This window comes from Streptopelia decaocto (assembly GCF_964273445.1).
Source record: "Streptopelia decaocto genome assembly, chromosome: 1".
Lineage (NCBI taxonomy): Eukaryota > Metazoa > Chordata > Aves > Columbiformes > Columbidae > Streptopelia > Streptopelia decaocto.
Window position 1 is genome coordinate 132805660 of NC_138663.1, and position 18235 is coordinate 132823894.

Here is an 18235-nt window from a genome sequence, read left to right on the forward strand (position 1 = left end):
GGAACAGATGACATGCTATTCTGAAGTCGTCACACAATTTTTCACCTTATTGTTGAGTTGTAGGAGGTTATACACTCCTTCAGACCAAGAGTTTTTTGAGAGATACTGACACTTAAGCTCATATGGCTATCAAGCCCTGTGATCCAAATGTCTACATGTGTAGGCACATATTGAATTCAAGCATCTACAGGGCTGGGCAGCACAGTGAAAGTGATTTGGTTCGCTCTTTGGTGCCTAGAGCTTACGGGGCATTTTTAGATGCATAGAGGAGGTAGTCTGAACGCTGCTCTGATGTGCGGAATTATGGAGTTTCATTGCTGACGTTGTGTTTCGGACAGAGCTTACCACTGTAAGCCATGTTTTTAAAGCATTGTGGATAACAAAAGAATGCAACGTAACTGGTCTGTGCTTTCTTGCCAAAAGCTCTTGTATTTAATATCTTATTGAATCAGAAGTTGCCTCTCCATTTTCCAGTTTTAATTCTCTCAGTTAAACAAGTCCAGTCCATTTCCCACAGATCTGTCTTTGTTCCTCTTTATAGCGTAATAATTCCCACTCCATAAGTAAAATTATTTTGAGTCAGCCACCTAGTATATTCAGGCTTCCAGCTAATTTCCCTTATGCCTCTCAAGTTTTGGAAATGACAGTGCTTTTTCTTAGAAGACATCTGTGAATGGTGAGTGTTAAGTAGATGCTTAAATGTCAGTATTCAATTGTTTACCTTCAGCTACTCTGTAAAACTCACATTCCCCAAACCATTAGAGTTTGAAAAAAAAACTACCCTACAAAGTTTACAAAGAATATAAGGCCAGTTTTCCAACTTGTTCTTAGCTAAGATGAACAGAAGGAAAGTAGTTTCTGTGTTTCTTGTTAAATGGATTTTGTCCCTTATTCAAGCCATAAATTGGAACAAGGAGAAGTTTTCTTGGTTGCTTGGGGGTTTTTTTGTGGTTTCCCTCACCTTTTTTGTCTATGCTTGGTTGTTTTTTTTGTTTGTGGTTGGTGGTTTTTTGTTTCTGTTTTTTAGCAAGGCAGTGAAGTTAATGCAGCAAGAATGAATTTACAGGTCTCCTTTACCTGAAGAATGTTCAGCTTTAGGAAATTAGTGTTATGACTTCTTTCTTCCTCATCAACCCATTCTAGACAACTGATCTAACTTCCAGTCCTATTTAAAACAGGTCAAGGGCAATTCCAAGTTATGCCACCAGTTTAACGTGGAGGATGGTGCCCAGTAAGCCTGCATAGAGCACTGAGTGCTGCATTGCTTCACCTTTTCACAAGGCTGGGTCAAGTCATTTGCGCTTTGTGTCACTGGAAAACTTCTCAAAAATATCTGGCGTCTGCCATAACTGAATTTATAGGTGTATTTCAGATGACTATTTTATTTCTTATTCAGGAGTACTACCTTTATTTTTGGCACAATTTAGTTAATTTTCAGTTGAAATGTTCTCTTGAATAGACTGTGAATTAGCTATATGTGTAGCGATGGTGTTTGAAAAACACAGCTGCTCCAAGATTTTTGTGGAAGCAGAAGGAATGAATACACACGATCAGAAAATGCTGAAGTTACATTTTTTAATAGTTGTTATTTTTTTTAGCAATCTCACTTGAAAATATTAACCTCAGAAACATCTTCCATGTCTCACTTTTTTCAGCCTCTTGTTCTCTTACACACATGTGATTTGTTCCTACAGCTTTGTTGTGAGCCTCTTTTGTATGGTCACTTCCTTGTTTGACTTTTACATTTTTTTTCCTTCACTTTTCATATTCCACAGAGCGCTATTGTATCCTGCTGAAGAGTCTACACATTCTTAAGGCAGGAATAAAAAACTTTGACTAAGTAAAACATATGTGACCCTTATAAATACTATTTAAAAATATACATGATTTTAGAACTACTTCAGCTGTGCTAACTTGAGAGAAATTCACAAGTCTTGTGTGTCATTTTAGGGGTTTTTTTGTTCTTCCAGAGAGCTTATTACTTCGTTCATTGAGTGTGGATTTTTTTGATATCTTGTAAGATACCCAGAGACACCAGAGATATGTTAGATTAACTTATTGTTTTGAAGGAAGAATGCAATAATTAATATAGCTTATCTTAGGTATATCAGCAGTGCGTCTGAAATGCGTTCTTACACCCCAGCCAGCTTGCTGTAACGCTCAGACCACTGAAGACCTGGAGTAACTACAGCACAAGCAGCTGTGTTGAATGAACTAGGGGATAAATATCAGCAAAGATATGTTAATGTCTTTAATTCTATGTTGATGTCCATAACTGATTTATTAATATCCAAGTACCTAATTTTCTTACAGCTTTTTGTAATGATTTTTAAGAAAATATTGTGTTTTGAAAAGGCAATGGGAGGTTTTTACTTTGCATTTTTGAAGTTCAAGGTTTGGGAAAATACCCATCAGCAGTTGTTAACAGTAACATAATAGTTTTTTTGGGGTGGAGAGAAAAGGGCAGAGGGAAGGCTAAAAGTGAAGAGGGCATCTGTTTCTTCGGTGGAAGTTAAATATTATTTCTTAAGTTTGTTGGTGTATGATGTCATTGTAATCATCGTTCTTTTTCAACTTTGTAGACTTGCCACCCCCTCCTGTGCCACCTCCAGCTATAAAATCACCAACCGCCCAGTCCAAATCACAGCTGGAGGTGCGGCCGGTCATGTTGCCAAAACTTGCTTCTATAGAAGCGAGGACAGACAGGTCTGCGGAAAGGAAAGGAGGCGGCTACAAGGGGAGGGACGGGGTGGAGGGGCGACAGCATTCGGACGTGCGGACAAATTCTGGAGAGCGGAGAGAATCACAGGAACAGCAGAGCGATGGGAAACTGCGAGGAAATAAAGCACCAAAACGAGAAGCCACACCAGCAAAAGCTCATCTTCCTCAAGGTTATTTTGCATGCTCTGGTTTTAATAAAGTATTGTGTGTTGGTCACAGGGAAGAGGCAGCTCTTTCCAGGTCTCTCACAACAACAGTGTAAGTGAAGTTAGATCTGCTGAATTGTCACCATTTACTGTAATTATGTGTGCTAATACAGGTCATGACGCAGGTTCTCATTAACATGAAATGAAAACAGAAGCTTATGAAAGACATAGATTTTCTGTCTTGTTTTCCTTATGAACCCATCATGCATTAAAGCTAGCGCTGAGAAAGCTGAAACAGAAATTTTCCGCAAGAGCTGTAAGGATCATTATCCTTGCCCCTACCATACATTTATAGTCTAGTTACGTCTAATCTATCTAGTTATAATCTAATTTACAAGGGAAGTGGCTGAAGTCAGATAGTAAATCTATAAGTCAGATATTTAACTTTTCTACCAAAGAACTGGCACTTGGCCCATTTTTGTCTATTTGTAACCCTAGTCCTGTTTAAAAAATAAGAAAGCCACAGTAGCAAGGCTTTAACTGTTAATACTAACTGATAACAGCATTATGTGGATCAGACCTGGTCAATGGAATCTTTTCTTTATGGAAGCTGGTAAGATTACTGATTGATGGAACATTAATTTGCCAAGTGTTCACCAAACTTTTCAACACAGATTCGTACAAACGCCTGGTCCTTTCTTCCTACTGGTATCCAGGACCCATGTGAGGGGTGACTGAGCACTAATTTGGTTAAATGGGCATACTAGTACCAGATTGGTATTGATTACAGTGGATTACTAGAGAGAAAAGTTATTACAAGTTTACCTTAAGGGGATGGTGCTGAAATTTTAAAACATGCCCACTAATTTTGTTTCAAACTCAGTTTGAGAAATACAGGGTCTAATATTTAGATGCAGTGAGCTCCTTCCAAGTATCATGCATAAATTGTCATTTCCTCCTAGTCAGTCATATTGAAAATTTACTACAAGGGTGATTTTTTTCTTTATTTTCCTGTAGAACATAGAGCAGTGATCATAAATTTAAATGGACAGTAATCATGAATTAGTTTTTCTGTGGTGAATGTTACCATGTGAACACTATAAATTTCCTCAAGAAAGCTTCTATAATGCTATTATGGAAACAGTGCATTCCGTATTCCGGTCAGGCATCACTTTAGACCTACTGAGGATCATAAAGAGTAAAATAAATCAACTGCAGGCAGAAATTTTAGGATCACAGTGTCTCTGGGCTTGTAAACATAACAATGTATATATTTAATTATACAGAGGACATCCTGCCATATTCTAGACCAACGTTTCCAACATCAAATAATCCTAGAGATCCCAGCTCCTCCAGCTCTATGTCATCAAGAGGATCAGGAGGTAGACAGAGGTCAGATCAAGCAAATATAGCTCGAAGGAATGTTGCAGAAATGCAAGTACTGGGAGCGTATGAACAAGGAGAAGAGGAAGAAGAAGAGATGGAGGTAACTGTAGTTGTACTACTGAAGATGACTAGAATAAGACTATTTTCTGTGCTTAGACAGATGCCAAGAAAAAACACTTTGAATTAGAAATAGTGCTCTTCACAGAAATGAGTATATTTATCTGTCTAGTAACCTCATGCCAAATCCAAGAAAGAAACTGTTAGAATTTGTCAAAAAATGTAAAAAACAAGTAGCACGTAGCATAGTATAACTGTGACCACAATAAAGCCCAGGGAACAGAACTTTTAGAAATACAGTATGTAAAAGTGCACTTCACATTATCCAGATTGTCTCAAAAGTGAAAAGAAGGCATTATAGCACCTAAGAATGCCCTGACATTGCCTTTCATATTTTTTGAAAGTTTATAGTTCTAGATTTTATTAGATATTAAGGCATGAAGTTTTTTTTCTTCTTTTTATCTGCCTAACGATATTAATTCCATTTAAATCCTGATTGTAGAATGGGTGTCCAACATGCAGTCATGTTGCTGCATGTAATTCGAGGTAGTAATTGTTATTGAAAAGTAACAAATCTCTAAGAAGTATGTGAAAAAAACTTTAAATAATGAAATGTAACGTGTAGTCATTTTTGTGCTTTTTTTTAATTACAGGAAACAGAAAGCTGAAGACAACGACATGTACTGTAACAGGCTTTTAAAATCTAATCAGAAAAAAAAAAAATCACTTAAGATGCCTCAAGTCTGATGATGTTTGACGCCAGAAATAATGTTCAGTGCAATCAGAGTGTACAATTTTCCTTTTTTTTTTTCTTCATGCCATCGAAATGCTAGTTTTTATTTTACTCTTTCTTTGTAAACCCTCTTTATTAGGAATGGCCCTTGCCTACTCCGTAATGTTACGTGCATCACCTCTGCTGCCCAAGAAGGCAGGTGAGCTGCTCTTGGTGGTCCCTGGGCCAGCTGCTGCTTCAGGATTAGAGCAGGAGGGGATTCCAGAGCCCGGGAGCCCGCGGTTTCTCCCCAGCGCGGCGGTGCTTGGCGCGCTGCCGGCACACCAGTGAGCCGATCCATAATGTTGCAAGTAATGCGGCATTGATCCAAAAGGTCCCCCAGGCAAACATCATGCAGAATGTTCTTTTATTCCGGGGGTTTCACTGTAGTCTGCAGTTAGTGCAAATGGCATCTTGCAATTTCTATACAGACTTCGTGTCTTGTTTTCTGCCAGTCTCTTGCTAACCTTTCGCAGATGATACAGTTTTACCAAGGCAAGTAAAATTAATTTGGGATGAGGTGGCTCTTATTGTAAATATGTACTCATTTTAAATCCCCTGTGGTACTTTGATTTGTCTTTCCATTTTAATCATTCAGTACATTCTTATTAAAAATGTCCTTTGAGATAGGCAGGAGGTAAGCCAATGTGATTGCTGTTTGCCTAATCATGGTGTGAGCAAGTTTATCTGAAACTTTTTCTAATTTTCATCTTCAGCAATGCCTATGAAAATGGACGTTTTTAATAATGATTGGGTAATATCATTAAATGTTACTGGCCCAAATCTCAGACCTCTACTTGTGTTAATTCACCTTAAAGAAGAAGTGCCACTTAAAGAAGTTTTGTTTGATCTTGGCAATTAATTCTTTTGTAATGCACTGCTTATCTTTTTTTTTTTTTTTTGGTTTTAAAAGCACAATCACTAAACTTTGTTTGTAAACCATTGTAACTATTAACCTTTTTTTTTTTTTTGTCTTATTGAAATGTTAAGCATTTGTTTGGGATATTTTTCATCTTTTTGTTAATGCTCTATGTTTGTATTTGGAATATTTGAATGATGACAGACAATAAAGTAATAAGCGTAAATGTGGGCCATAATCAAAACACTTCTCACTTTTCCTGGTCTTACAGAAAATTACCAATTTTGCTGTGGCCTCTCTCAACATTGGCTTATCATTAAAGCTGAAATAGAGGCATTAGTTGCATTAAATTTGCCAAATGATGTCCTCTGTCTGTAGATTTTATGATCTTTTTTGTAATTATAAAATTCCTTTGTCATTGGTGCTAATGGAAAAATGTGTGTTTGTTTATTGACAGCTATCAGGACTAGCCCCAATGAAAAAAAAAAAAAAAAGAAAAAAAAAAGTGTTTTGGTGTTTACCGAGGACTGAAATTTTTCATTTAGCTGATTTTTAAAGAAAGGTTCCATAGAAAGGGTGTGCAGTACTAAAGGAACAATCCATGTGATTAATGTTTTCATTATGTTCATGTAAGAAACCTCATATTTTAGCCATAATTTTGCATACTGAGGATCCAATAATCAAAAAAGTAATTTTTGTCACATTATTTATTAAAAATGTTCTCAAATACATTATCTTCCTTGCGTAGTTTCTTGTGTTCCCTGAAACGTAATTCTGTGGCCAACTCTGATCTTGTTTCTATTGATAAGAGTCGGAATCTGTTCCACGGAAATCTTGCAGTCACAGTAGCACGAGCAAAGCGGGAGAGCTGGATGCAGCCTAAGATTTTACATAATTAAAATTGATTGCCTTAAAGATCTGATTTCTGGGTGCTTCATGAGCTGTGATAACAAAAACATCTCTTAGCCTGCCAATTTCCAGAGAAGGCTGATGAAGAAAATCTGTACCAACAAAAGCATTCACCTCAGGGGTGAGTTACAGTTGTTACGAAGGAAATAAGATCCAAATGTGTGAAGGGAATGAATATTAGGAGTCATGTGTTTATTGGGGCCTGCACAAATACAAGCTTTCTTACCTGCCTACTGTCCTCCAGCCCTGTAGCCATTCTGTGGTCAGCAAAGTCCTGCTGTGGATCATACTCAGCTACGTGATGGTCCCTTTTCCGCTCGTGCATTTTCATATACCTGTACTCTTACTGATCACCTCGTTCTTGCCCTTCCTTACCCTACAACCATCATCCCAGTTAAAAACAAACAAATAACCCAACAAACAAACACAAAACCAAGAACAACAAAAAACAAAACAAAACAAAAACCCACAAGGAAGAGAACAAGATAGCCAGCGCATTCCAGAAAAAAAAAAAGAAAGTACATCTTTTATTCAACAAAACCTTTTTGCTCCTTGTCTTTTTGAGTATCATGCTTCTCCTTTTCCAAGAGCTTTAAAGAGTCCAGATCCCAATCCTGAGGTGCTGCAGAGCACTGCTACAGCACCAAATGTCTCTGCAGACATTCAAAACCCGCCTGGACACCTTCCTGTGCAACCTCATCTAGGTGTTCCTGCTCTGTTAGGGGGATTGGACTAGGTGATCTTTCAAGGTCCCTTCCAATCCCAAACATTCTGTGATTCTGTGATGTCCTGCCACAGAACATTGCTAGACCCTTGGCAACTTAACTGGGCACAAGCCTCAAGTATTATATATTTCCTTTTCAAAATTATAGCTTTGAAGCAGGTGTTAAGTAGAATAAGTATGTCATCTTTCTGTGTTGCTTAAAGAGTTTTTGAGGACATTTTCCATCCTCCTGCCTGAGTTCAGAACCCCATGTGCTAGAGCTGCCGACATCATCCAGACGGGTGCCCATAGACCAGCGTGTCCCAAAGGTGACATCCATCTGGCCTGCACCTTTCCTTTGGAGGAGGCAGGAGAGGTTGATTTGATGGGCAGAGGCTGCTTCAGCAGCTGATTTCTTGGCACCAGGAGCAGCCTTGTGCTTTGGGCTCAAGCCACTTCCAGGCTGTGGAGAGTGGGGTGGAGCTCCAAGCAGGGTCGCTGGGCATGTCAGCCCCATGGCACTAAAGCTCAAGCTGCCGCCAAAGGTGTAGTGGTGCAGCACAAAGCTGGGATGTAGTTGCGGCTGTGGCGTGTAAACCTCTGTGAGGTGTATCCATTCGGAAATGCTGGTGCTGCATGCCTGAAATAACAGATACTTGCTTCATTCTTTACTGGCACGGTGACATACTTGGAAACCTCACATCGGATCCCCAGCTGATGTCCATGTCCATCTGCACTTTCGCTAGAAGTCAGACTTCAGCTGAAGTTCTTACCTCAAACAGCGGTAAGTGGGAATCTTGCCCAATGAGGTTTTTTCGTTAAGAGTTTTTATAAATTTGTTTGACGTTTGATAGTATTCCCAAAGAAGTTACTTGGATTGTTTTGTGGTTGCATTCAGTTGTGATCAGCAGTATCTTGAGACAGTGCATCGCAGAGTTGTCACAGAGGTCTTGCACCCACACTGGGTCCTCAGTGCATTGTGGTCTTACCAAAACAACTGTAATGAAGATAAAATATACAACAGTTTGGAATCAAAATTATTACTTCTGTTAATAAGTATTGATGCACACCTGACTTGGTCTTAGGCATTCAAGTACAGTAAAGCTGGGTCATTTATGTGTTGCTACTTTACCTAAAGAGTTACTCAGTGACTGGAAAGTAGCGTTCAGAGGTTTTGATTACGCTAAATACCTGAAGAAAACAAGTATTGTACTAGAAAATCCATAGCATTTGCATGCTGAATTGATACAATGAATGTATAAGATTGATTTTTCTTGTAGTGTGTCCTGTGTGAGTTACTGTTAAAACTGACTTTACTCAAAGTAGAACAGTATTTGTTGGGATACTAAAATTTTAGTAAATGCCTTGCACACGTTATAGCATTATATATCAGTTTATTTTCCAAAGAGTACTTACTTTGAAGCATAAATGACAAAGTGGTTTTATTTTAGGGCAATGCAAATATACCCTAGCTCTGTATTTGCAAAAAATCTGTAGGAGGAGCTGTAGCTGTAACTGATGATGAAATCTAAGGAATGTAAATTGCTTCAACTCCAGCAAATACATTGGAACTGCCACCTTACTTCCTGTGTTCCAGAACCAGCCATTTGTTAAAATACCAACTTACTCTATTGCTTTAGTTAGTGTATAAATTTTGTACAATGTCTTGCTTTTAACATTTTCTACTTTATTATTCCATAATCTATTATCTTTCTTGAATAAACCTAAGGAAGAAAGAACTTCCATGGGAAAAATGTAGGATCTGCCTAACCTAACATCTGTTCTGCAATATGCTTTTTCAAAAGTTAATCTCCAACCTCTGTACTCATAAATTCGAAAAGATTCTTTTACTGTTGGCAACAAAACCATCTATTAAAAATACTATATTCTTTAAGTGAAGCTTTCAAATTCATTATCTGCTTACAAGTAGAGAAAATGTCTTTATTCATTGTTTTTGCTTATGTTACAGATGAAAATTCTTTGGAAATGAAAGTCTTACTGCTTATGTATAAGAGAAGAATTAGAATATGTTTAGTGTGTACACAGGAAGATACTGCTATCTGCAAATGCAGATTTACACGTGTATACAGTTTTGTATTTGCTGAGATTAAGGTGGGGAACTGAGAGTCTGTTCCAAACACTCTGCTGAAAGGCGAACATTTTTAAGGATGTTTGAGGTTTACACACACATGAGTAATTCCCAGTGTTGCCATGGACGTCATCCTCACTGGATGTGTCCTCCAGCTTCTTCATTTTGTATTGAACTAACTGAAAATTTCAGAACTTAAATCACAAGATATATCTTTAAAATCGATGGCAACTGTGGATCTCAGTGTGAACTATTGTCCTGGTTTTGTTAAAAAACAAGTTTCTCTTTTAGTGAATTTGCCTGTCAGCTAAAGCTTCATATTAGCTGCATTTTCCTGGAGAACCAGATACATGTTTTGGTAAAACATAGCAATGGAATGCAAACTTATTGATAAGCATGGATGGACATCTTGCGAGAGGGGCAATGAGAAACAGGTGACCAAGAAACTGACCAACTGTGTATAACATCCCATTCACATGAATACTTCATATAAAAGTGGGAGATCACGAGGATCTTATCCCTTTTTCCTTATGGCCGACATTAGGAGAGGACCTTGCTAGTTGTCCCTGCGAACTGAGGCCTAGCGACAGACTGAATCCAGCTCCGGTTGGCTGCAGAGTCCAATCCAGGACTTCGGGTGCCGGCTCTGCAGTTGCTGAGACTTTCACGATTGGTTTTGTATATTTTGTATTATTTTCTCTATTCTTATCAGTAGCATTAGTAAAACATAGTTAATTTTTCCAACTCTCTTCTCTCTGTCCCTCTTTTCCTCCTGATCGCCTGTCCTTAGTGGTAAGGGGGGAGATGGAGGGGTTGAAGAGGGAAGTGGGGGGGAGAGCGGGTTAACAATACATCTGCCAGGGTTTTACTGTCACCCCACAATCTAAACCCTCGACAACTATTTACCCAGATTTGATTTTCTTTTTTTTTTTCACTGTAAATGATGATTTTGCTGTTTCCTTTAAATCTGTTCAAAAGCCAGTGCACTATTGTGCTGTTCGTGACCATGAAACCAAAGATTAAGAGCATTATTTCTGAAACTATTTTTTCTTTTGATCAAGCCACTGAATTCTGGATCACAGAAACAGTCAAATATCTGAGATTACACCATGGAGATGAGAATCCCTTTACATGTGACATCCGTATTGAGGATGGGGAAAAATTCCATCCTGCTCAGAAAGAGGAAAAGGAATTGGTGGAACTGGAATCCAGTCTCTATGAAAGCCATAAAGCAGGAAGGCAGACTGGAGAAGGGGAATCAAGGGATATCAAGAGAAAAAAACTCAAGGAGCTGAGGAACTCCAAGTCTCATTGAAGTTAATGGCAAAGATCCTGTTGAATTGAACTGCCCTGGAAGTGAATTACCCCCATATGGACTGGCAAACAATAGCCATCACCGTGTGATGAACACTGGAAGAAGAGCGAAATCCTTCCTGCATGCTTGTTTTATTCTGCCTCCTTGCTAAATATGCACCAAATGGGCTCATTTTAAGCAGCCAGAAGAGGAAAGTGGGTTTTAATTCACTGTGACATTCAGCTTTCTTGTCACATTAGATGATGAGGGTGGGACCTACTTGGCCCTGCTCTCTCTATCTGCCATAAAGTGGAGCCAATTGCTTTTCCGATTTTCTTGGAGCATGACAATCAAAGCTGTGATTTAAAAAAAAAAAAAAAAAAAGGTTTATTGAATTTTTCTTTCAGCCCTAAGATATTTTTAGCAAAAGCAACACGAGGAAATATAGGATAAACCTACTAAGTATCGACTTTTATTCTGTGGCTTCCCACCAGTCTTCAAGCATAGGTGTGGTTCGAATGGAACACAGTAAAGGAGCCCTTATGGACTTTGATGCGTAGAAGGACAAAAGCAAAACAAAGAAAAAAAGGGAAGGGCAAAACACCCACCAACAAACCTCCCCCCAACCTTTCAGTAAATGATAACTAATAAGGTATTCCTAAAGCATTTGGATAGCATGAAAATAATGGGCAAGAACATTTATTTCTGCAATGTTAATTATCACCAAATCAAAGGTTTCATTATATTCCTGAATGAGATGTTTGCAAAAGAAATTGCACTATATTGAGCTGAGTACAGAGCAGTGCAGTTTTTCACATCAAGCAAAATCAAAAGAAGTGGGGCTGAGAACTAGGTCCTGACACAATCAGTCTCACCAGTGTGCCAAGTCTGTAGCCCACTGATTGTTCACCTTACTGATACAAATTAAAAGGAAACAAAACGTTACTTTCCATAGCTGCCATTGACAGATATTACACAGGCAGCAGTATTTGATGGCTTAGACAGCTTAAAATTCAAAAGCCGTCATAATCCTGCACTCTTTATTCTTTGGGTACCAGTACCTGAAAGAACTGTACAGATAGTGTAATAATCCAAGGTGCTAATGGAGCCCAGTCTTGTAGGGAACAGAATCTATTTAGGCATATATAAACAATACCTGGGTGGCATATGGCTTAAGAGATGATAGATATAAAGATGATAGAGATGATGGAGATAGAGATAGAGGTAGAGATAGAGATAGAGGTAGAGATATAGAGATAGAGATAGAGAGAGATAGAGATAGAGATAGAGATAGAGATAGAGATAGAGATAGAGATAGAGATAGAGATAGATAGAGATAGAGATAGAGATAGAGATAGAGATAGAGATAGAGATAGAGATAGAGATAGAGATAGAGATAGAGATAGAGATAGATAGAGATGGCTTTGTATACATATATCTCTTCTGTTCCTTGTACTAACCTCATTCTCATGTGATTCATTCTGGAGGGACATGGAATGCTACAGAAGGGCTGCATCAGAATCATCATCGGGTTTATGTGTACAAGATGTAAAGGAAAAGCACGTACATTTGTTCATCAACATGAAATTTTCTGCTCTTCTGTGCTTGCATTATGAAATTCTTTTCACTTACATTTTACCTTTATTTTTTTTTCCTACGAAACCTGTTTCATAGAGTGTACAGGATGAAGATTGACTGTATGGTTTGCTAAAACCCTTGCTGGTTGTTGAGCACGTCCATGCCTTTGGTGAGTATTTTGCAAAAGCTTCTCTTCAGGGACAACTTTTTATTTAGCCATTAAAACTCTGCACAGTACTACGAAACCAAAACCATTGGTTCTTCATTGGGAACCTTATCCTTGAGAGCTCACTTTGGCTGGTTATAATAGAGGCAGCAGTAAATCCAGAGTGCACATCACTACCGCACTATCCTGCCTTCATGTTAGGTACCTGTTCATGCTATTACAGCCTCTCATGTACGCACCCTCATCACGTTCCAGTGTGGCAGGCAGCATTTTTTTCCCAGCTATACAGAATACAAGATGAAACCTGTATTCTCAGAGCTCTTCTGAGAATTTATCAAAATCACAAAGAAGAACTAGCACAGTGCTGATGTTCAGTTTCTGAAGCCTTGCAATATTTTGCTTCATTCCACAGTAGTAAATGCCACGAGTACAAGCTCAGCCTACTGATGCTTTGGGAATGCGGCATTTCACACAGTTCTTGGTTATATCCACATCCACATGTAGGTCTTCTCTGCCTTTCCCAGGCTTTTGTCCACTGTGCCCCAAGAAGGAAGTCAGGTAGGGCAGCAACATGAAGCTGGAGGTAAGGTGGTGGAAGTTGAAGAACCTGTTGTTTCCAGAATCTTATAAGTAATCAGGGTGTCAAACCCCCAAATATTTGGTCCTCCTGGCACTCTGATCTGTGATGAGCTGATTCAGCACTCAAGTGCTTGGAAAGAGTCAGTCAGTAATGTTACATGTTCCAGAACAAAAGTTCAAAGTCAAAAAAGGGAGTTGAAGAGGAGGTTTGAAAATGTGCTTTTTTTGTGGTTTTTTTTTTTTTTTTTTTTTTTGTTTTGGGGGGTTTTGTTTGTTTGTTTGTTTTTCCTGAAAGAAGAACAAGTAAATAATGTGGTGTTCCTACTGTATTGTGTATGAAACTTAGGAAAACAAGTAGGTGATATTTCCTATGGGGTTTGACTTTTTTCGCTATCACAGTATCATGAAACTTCCAAGTGAGAAGTTTCAGCTACATCCATTTTTTAAACAACTGAGAGATTAATAAGGCTGTGCCAACAAGATACTAAGCAGAATGTCTGAGCCAATTTTAAAATGTAGGAAAAATCCTTGAAAGAATATTTTCACTAAAATAACAAGCTGGAGCTTAACTGCTTTTGCTGCAGTAGGAAGGTGCTACAGACACTTAACTTTTGCAGCAGATATGCCTCAGAACAGTCTGAATCCCTGTGGCAATTAGAATTAAGATACAGTGGGATTAATTTAATGTCTGTCAAGCACTCTGACTATGAACGTTTCTGTATAAGCCTTCAGTAGTAGCAGCACTTCTGTCAGTTTTGCTTTGCGATCACAGTGAAGATGGTTTCTTAATAGCTTTTGGAGAGCTTTTATTTAGTTAGTTACCCAGTCCACTGAAGTGCAATAAATTTATACTACAAAAAAGGGAAAATAAAAAATAGAGTTTATGTGGATTCGTTTTTTGTTCCATGCTCACTGCTTGTAGGCTCGCTGTCTTGGATGCATGCACACTGTCACTACGCTTCGACATCATGCCTACTCTGGGGAAATGCAGATTCCAAGTGCCAGGAAAACACATATCTACTCATTTCAGTTGCTTTTATACTTCTTGTTGAGGGCAAACTATGGAGGATGTTAGTCCAGCTAACAATAGGAACATTCTGTTACTCTCAATGGTCAGTGATGTACTGACAAAGTTCCTAACAAAGTGAATGATTTAATCAGTTTGTCAAGTTTTAAATAAATTAATTTAAATATTACCATCAATTTATATAAGGGACCAAGGGAAAACTGAAAGAAAAGTGTAAATGGTACTTTGCTTAAGTATTTGCTGGTTGTAACACTTTAACATTTGGAAAGAAAGCAATTCTTTGTTGTTTCTGATTTCATCATCAAACCAATTTTGTGTTGGTGAAAGATGGTACGTTAAAAATTTTCCCAGAAATGCTGAAACTAATGTTGAGAAATGTTTCTGTGAAATGGTTAGGAATCTCTTTTGACACATTCCGAAAAGCCTTGTGTGACTGCATGGTGATTTGTGAAGAATATCAAAGAAAAATCCTGAATATTTCTTTGGGCATTATAATAGGCAGCAAATTATCTTTATCATTTTCCATTTCCTTACCAGCTGCTGAAAACTTTTCTACTAACCTTAGTTCATCATTGTTGTAGTTGAGTAAGATAGAACAGGTTTTCTTTTTTTTCCCCTCTCTTAAACTGCAAATAGGAGAAATCTAAATTTTAAACAGTGTTAAATTCTCAGAAAATTTTCATTACAGCTGCCATAATGTATTCTGGATTATGGCCTCTCAAAGCAGTAGAATACAAGTACTTCCAGCCTGTCTCCATTTTTCTCACCAGTTCAGGTGGTCGGCTCCTCTGGACAAGGGGTCTATGTGTGTGCATAGTGCTGCAGGATGGTTGTCTGTCATTGCTGCCATTATATAAATAATACAATATAATTAGTATTAAAATGTAAAGCCTAATGATATTCTGAGGCTATCAGTAGAGTTTCTTGAGGATCAATTTTGGGACAATTTTATTTAATATTTTCATTAAAGCACTTGGCACAAAAGAAGGAGTCTGATAATGAAATGTGCTGATCACGGAAGTTGTGAGAAATTGCCGGTACAGAGGAGGAGTGGGTCACCTTGAGGACTGAAGTAACAGAAAAAGGCTGAAATTAAGTAGCTCACTATGCAAGGTCATGCATTTAGGAATTAATATGAGGGCCTGTTATATGCTGGAAATTCATCAGCTGAAAACAACTGTGAGGAAGAAAAAGGCCTGAATGAATTTGTTGATCCCAGGAAGTTTTATAAGCTCCCAGTGAGACTATGCCAACAAAAACAAAGCAGAATAAATGCAAACCTGAGATATCTCATAAAATGTATTTCCAGTAGGAAGAGAAGGAAATGCAGATGTCATTGTCTAGGCACTTCCAAAACCACAAATGGGATGCTTTGTCCAATTCTAGTTGTTTGTGGAGCTGATGCTGTGGTAAAATTAGAAGTATCTATGCTCTGTAATCAGATATGCTCCTTGTAAACTGAAGGATTGTGGTAAAGAGATTTTCATTCATGTCATCGTGCAACTTTTTGATAGGAACTATTATACACACACGGAAAAACAGCTGTTTGCTGTGTGAAAAATCCTGAATAATTTTTATTTGGTCTCAGTGTAATTGATCTAGAATTCCAGTGAAACCTCACTCTTCAGTAGGAACCTTTTGACAGCTGGACTCATCAGAAGTCATGAAGGCACAAGTTGCAACTTTTCCCTGACAGTGGCTTCTGAAACTCTGCTTCTGAAATAGACTGGAATGATTTATTATCACATTCACTTTCAGAGCAAGACATTAAGGTTAATACTTAAGTCAGGTTTTTCCATCTAAACCTCAATCTGAAAATAGACAGAGAAAACTGAGCAGTTATCTTAGTGGTTTTGGAGAAATGGCAGAGTACCAATAGCTTGAGGTAATCTATGGTGGTCAAATTGGTTTCACTATTCTGACGATTAAGTGGATAGATAGAAAATAACGAGCTTCATTCCTGTAGTAACTTATATTCTGGAGATGGATCCGAAGTTGAATGTTTCACCCTAACTTGAATCGGAACTAGAGGTATCTTCATCTGTTTGGAAAGATGACAGATGGGACCATCTGAATGTCTGAGTTCAGAGAAAAGATGTAAGCATGTGGAAATGAGACTATGAGAAGCAAGAAGATGAACCCTCCAACAGTAAAGCTAAAAACCGCCCCCATTCAACAGCATGGTCCAGAAGATAAAAAGAGGACAACTCTATGAGATTATGAAAGTCAACAGGAAGCCAGGGAGAATAAATACCCTGTAACCAGAAGGTAAATTTTATGAGGTGCAGAGGAGCAGGAGTGCCATGGGAGCAGTACAAGCATGGCACCAGGGAAGAAATTTGAATTGCCAGAAACTAGGGTGCTTGTAAGGTCGCGCAGAGCATCTGGGGCCCACGGAAAGCTCTGCTGAGCCTCATGATAATTCTCTGATGCTTCGTTAATGATAAGCAAGACATAAATGCCTTGCTTGAACTTGAGAGTAGAAAACGAGTTCCCTCACGTGTTAGTTTAATGCAGTTAATCAAAGCAACATAGCTCCTCCTGCAATTTTGTCGGCCTGGTGCTTTTTTCATAGGGTGCTACACATTGCTTTGATTCCTTTCTGTGTGACTGCAAGAGTAATTTTGTGTCCGGAGAGCACATCTTTTTCACCCAAGGTGCTAAATTTGAAAATGAAAGAAATAATTTTCAACTAGGCTTAAATTATTTAGAGGCCTAGGATTTAGCCCCTGAGCACATTTTACTACAATCAAATATTTTAAGCCCCTTCACATGATGGTTGTGCAGTTTTTAATATCTCAATGTAATTAGAGATAACCTCCTTCCCAAATATTTTAATGTAACAATGTTGCTACCTGCATAGCTGAATTTCACACAGAAAGGGGGAGGAGATTTACAATAGTTTATGTTTTTATTAATATTGAACAGTGACATGATACTTAAATGCCAGTACAATTGTAATCACAGTAGTTTATAGAGCAGTAAATCAACCACTCTAAACTGAGTAGCTATTCTGTGGCAAAAAAATAAGAGTAGTTTCCATTTAAGTGTTTTTGAAAATTGCATCCAGTACAGAAATATCTTTATGTATTTTCTTCATTGTCATGATCTCTCCTATGGCTTTCGCTAGTGATGTTATACACCGGAGCACGAAAGCTGTAGCATGATTTTTCAAATGGAGTCTACCCATGAACACATTCAGGCGCCCCCCCGGTAGACATTACTTCTCTGCATCCACCTCCTAAAATTGCCTTTCATATCCAGCTTGTATCATTGAGAAGGAATTACACCCCAAAGGCTCTGGAGCAGATCTTTGGAAAAAATACTTCTCCTAGCAAGTCTTGGAGTAATTGCCTCTCAGCAGCCTGAGCACAGGGCCTGGTTTGGCAGTCTGACCTCAAATTCCAGCCTCTAGTTTTTTATTATGGTTATTGTCATATCTGCTCCTCTGTCATTAAAAGACTTTCCAGTTTCACTTTATTCATCTGGGAGCTTTAAACCCTCTGGCCCATAATTTCCTTTTCTTTTTTTGGCATTTCTTTTTCTCAGTCCTTTCATGAAACTTGTCTGCTGAGTGACATGCCCTCTGTAAAACATAAACCATAATTACTCTAGGATTGCTCATACTTGGCATAAATACTGTACTTGCAAGTACGTAGCTTATAGCAACATATGTCACATCTAATTAAATTGCAAAGTCACATCTTATGTTGTCCTTCAGGAGAAAGAAAAAAGCGAGAGAGAAGGCAAACTTGTCTGGAAGAATTTTTCATTCCAGCTGCCATGTTTAAGCAACAATGCTGTATAAACTGGGCATATGCATGCATGGATGACACATACCTTTGTCTTCTTTTAATTGCCAGGATTAAGGCTGTGTTTCACAGGTAGGACAGTGATACCTTGCTGGTTTTTGTTGTTGTGATCTGCAGCCCACAGCTGAGAGTCTTCT

At 38.3% G+C, this 18235-nt stretch overlaps 1 protein-coding gene across 1 annotated transcript in view; it reads left to right on the top strand.

The window, feature by feature from the left end:
* The window catches only part of ROBO1 (roundabout guidance receptor 1), a 312664-nt gene extending 305989 nt beyond the window's left edge, over positions 1–6675 (top strand). Inside the window, exons 27-29 of the mRNA XM_082054528.1 lie at positions 2583–2891; positions 4154–4353; positions 4964–6675. Of these exons, the coding sequence (XP_081910654.1) occupies positions 2583–2891; positions 4154–4353; positions 4964–4978 (524 nt within the window). The 3' untranslated portion in view covers positions 4979–6675. The remainder of the gene's footprint in view (positions 1–2582; positions 2892–4153; positions 4354–4963) is intronic.
* The last annotated feature ends 11560 nt before the right edge of the window (positions 6676–18235 follow it).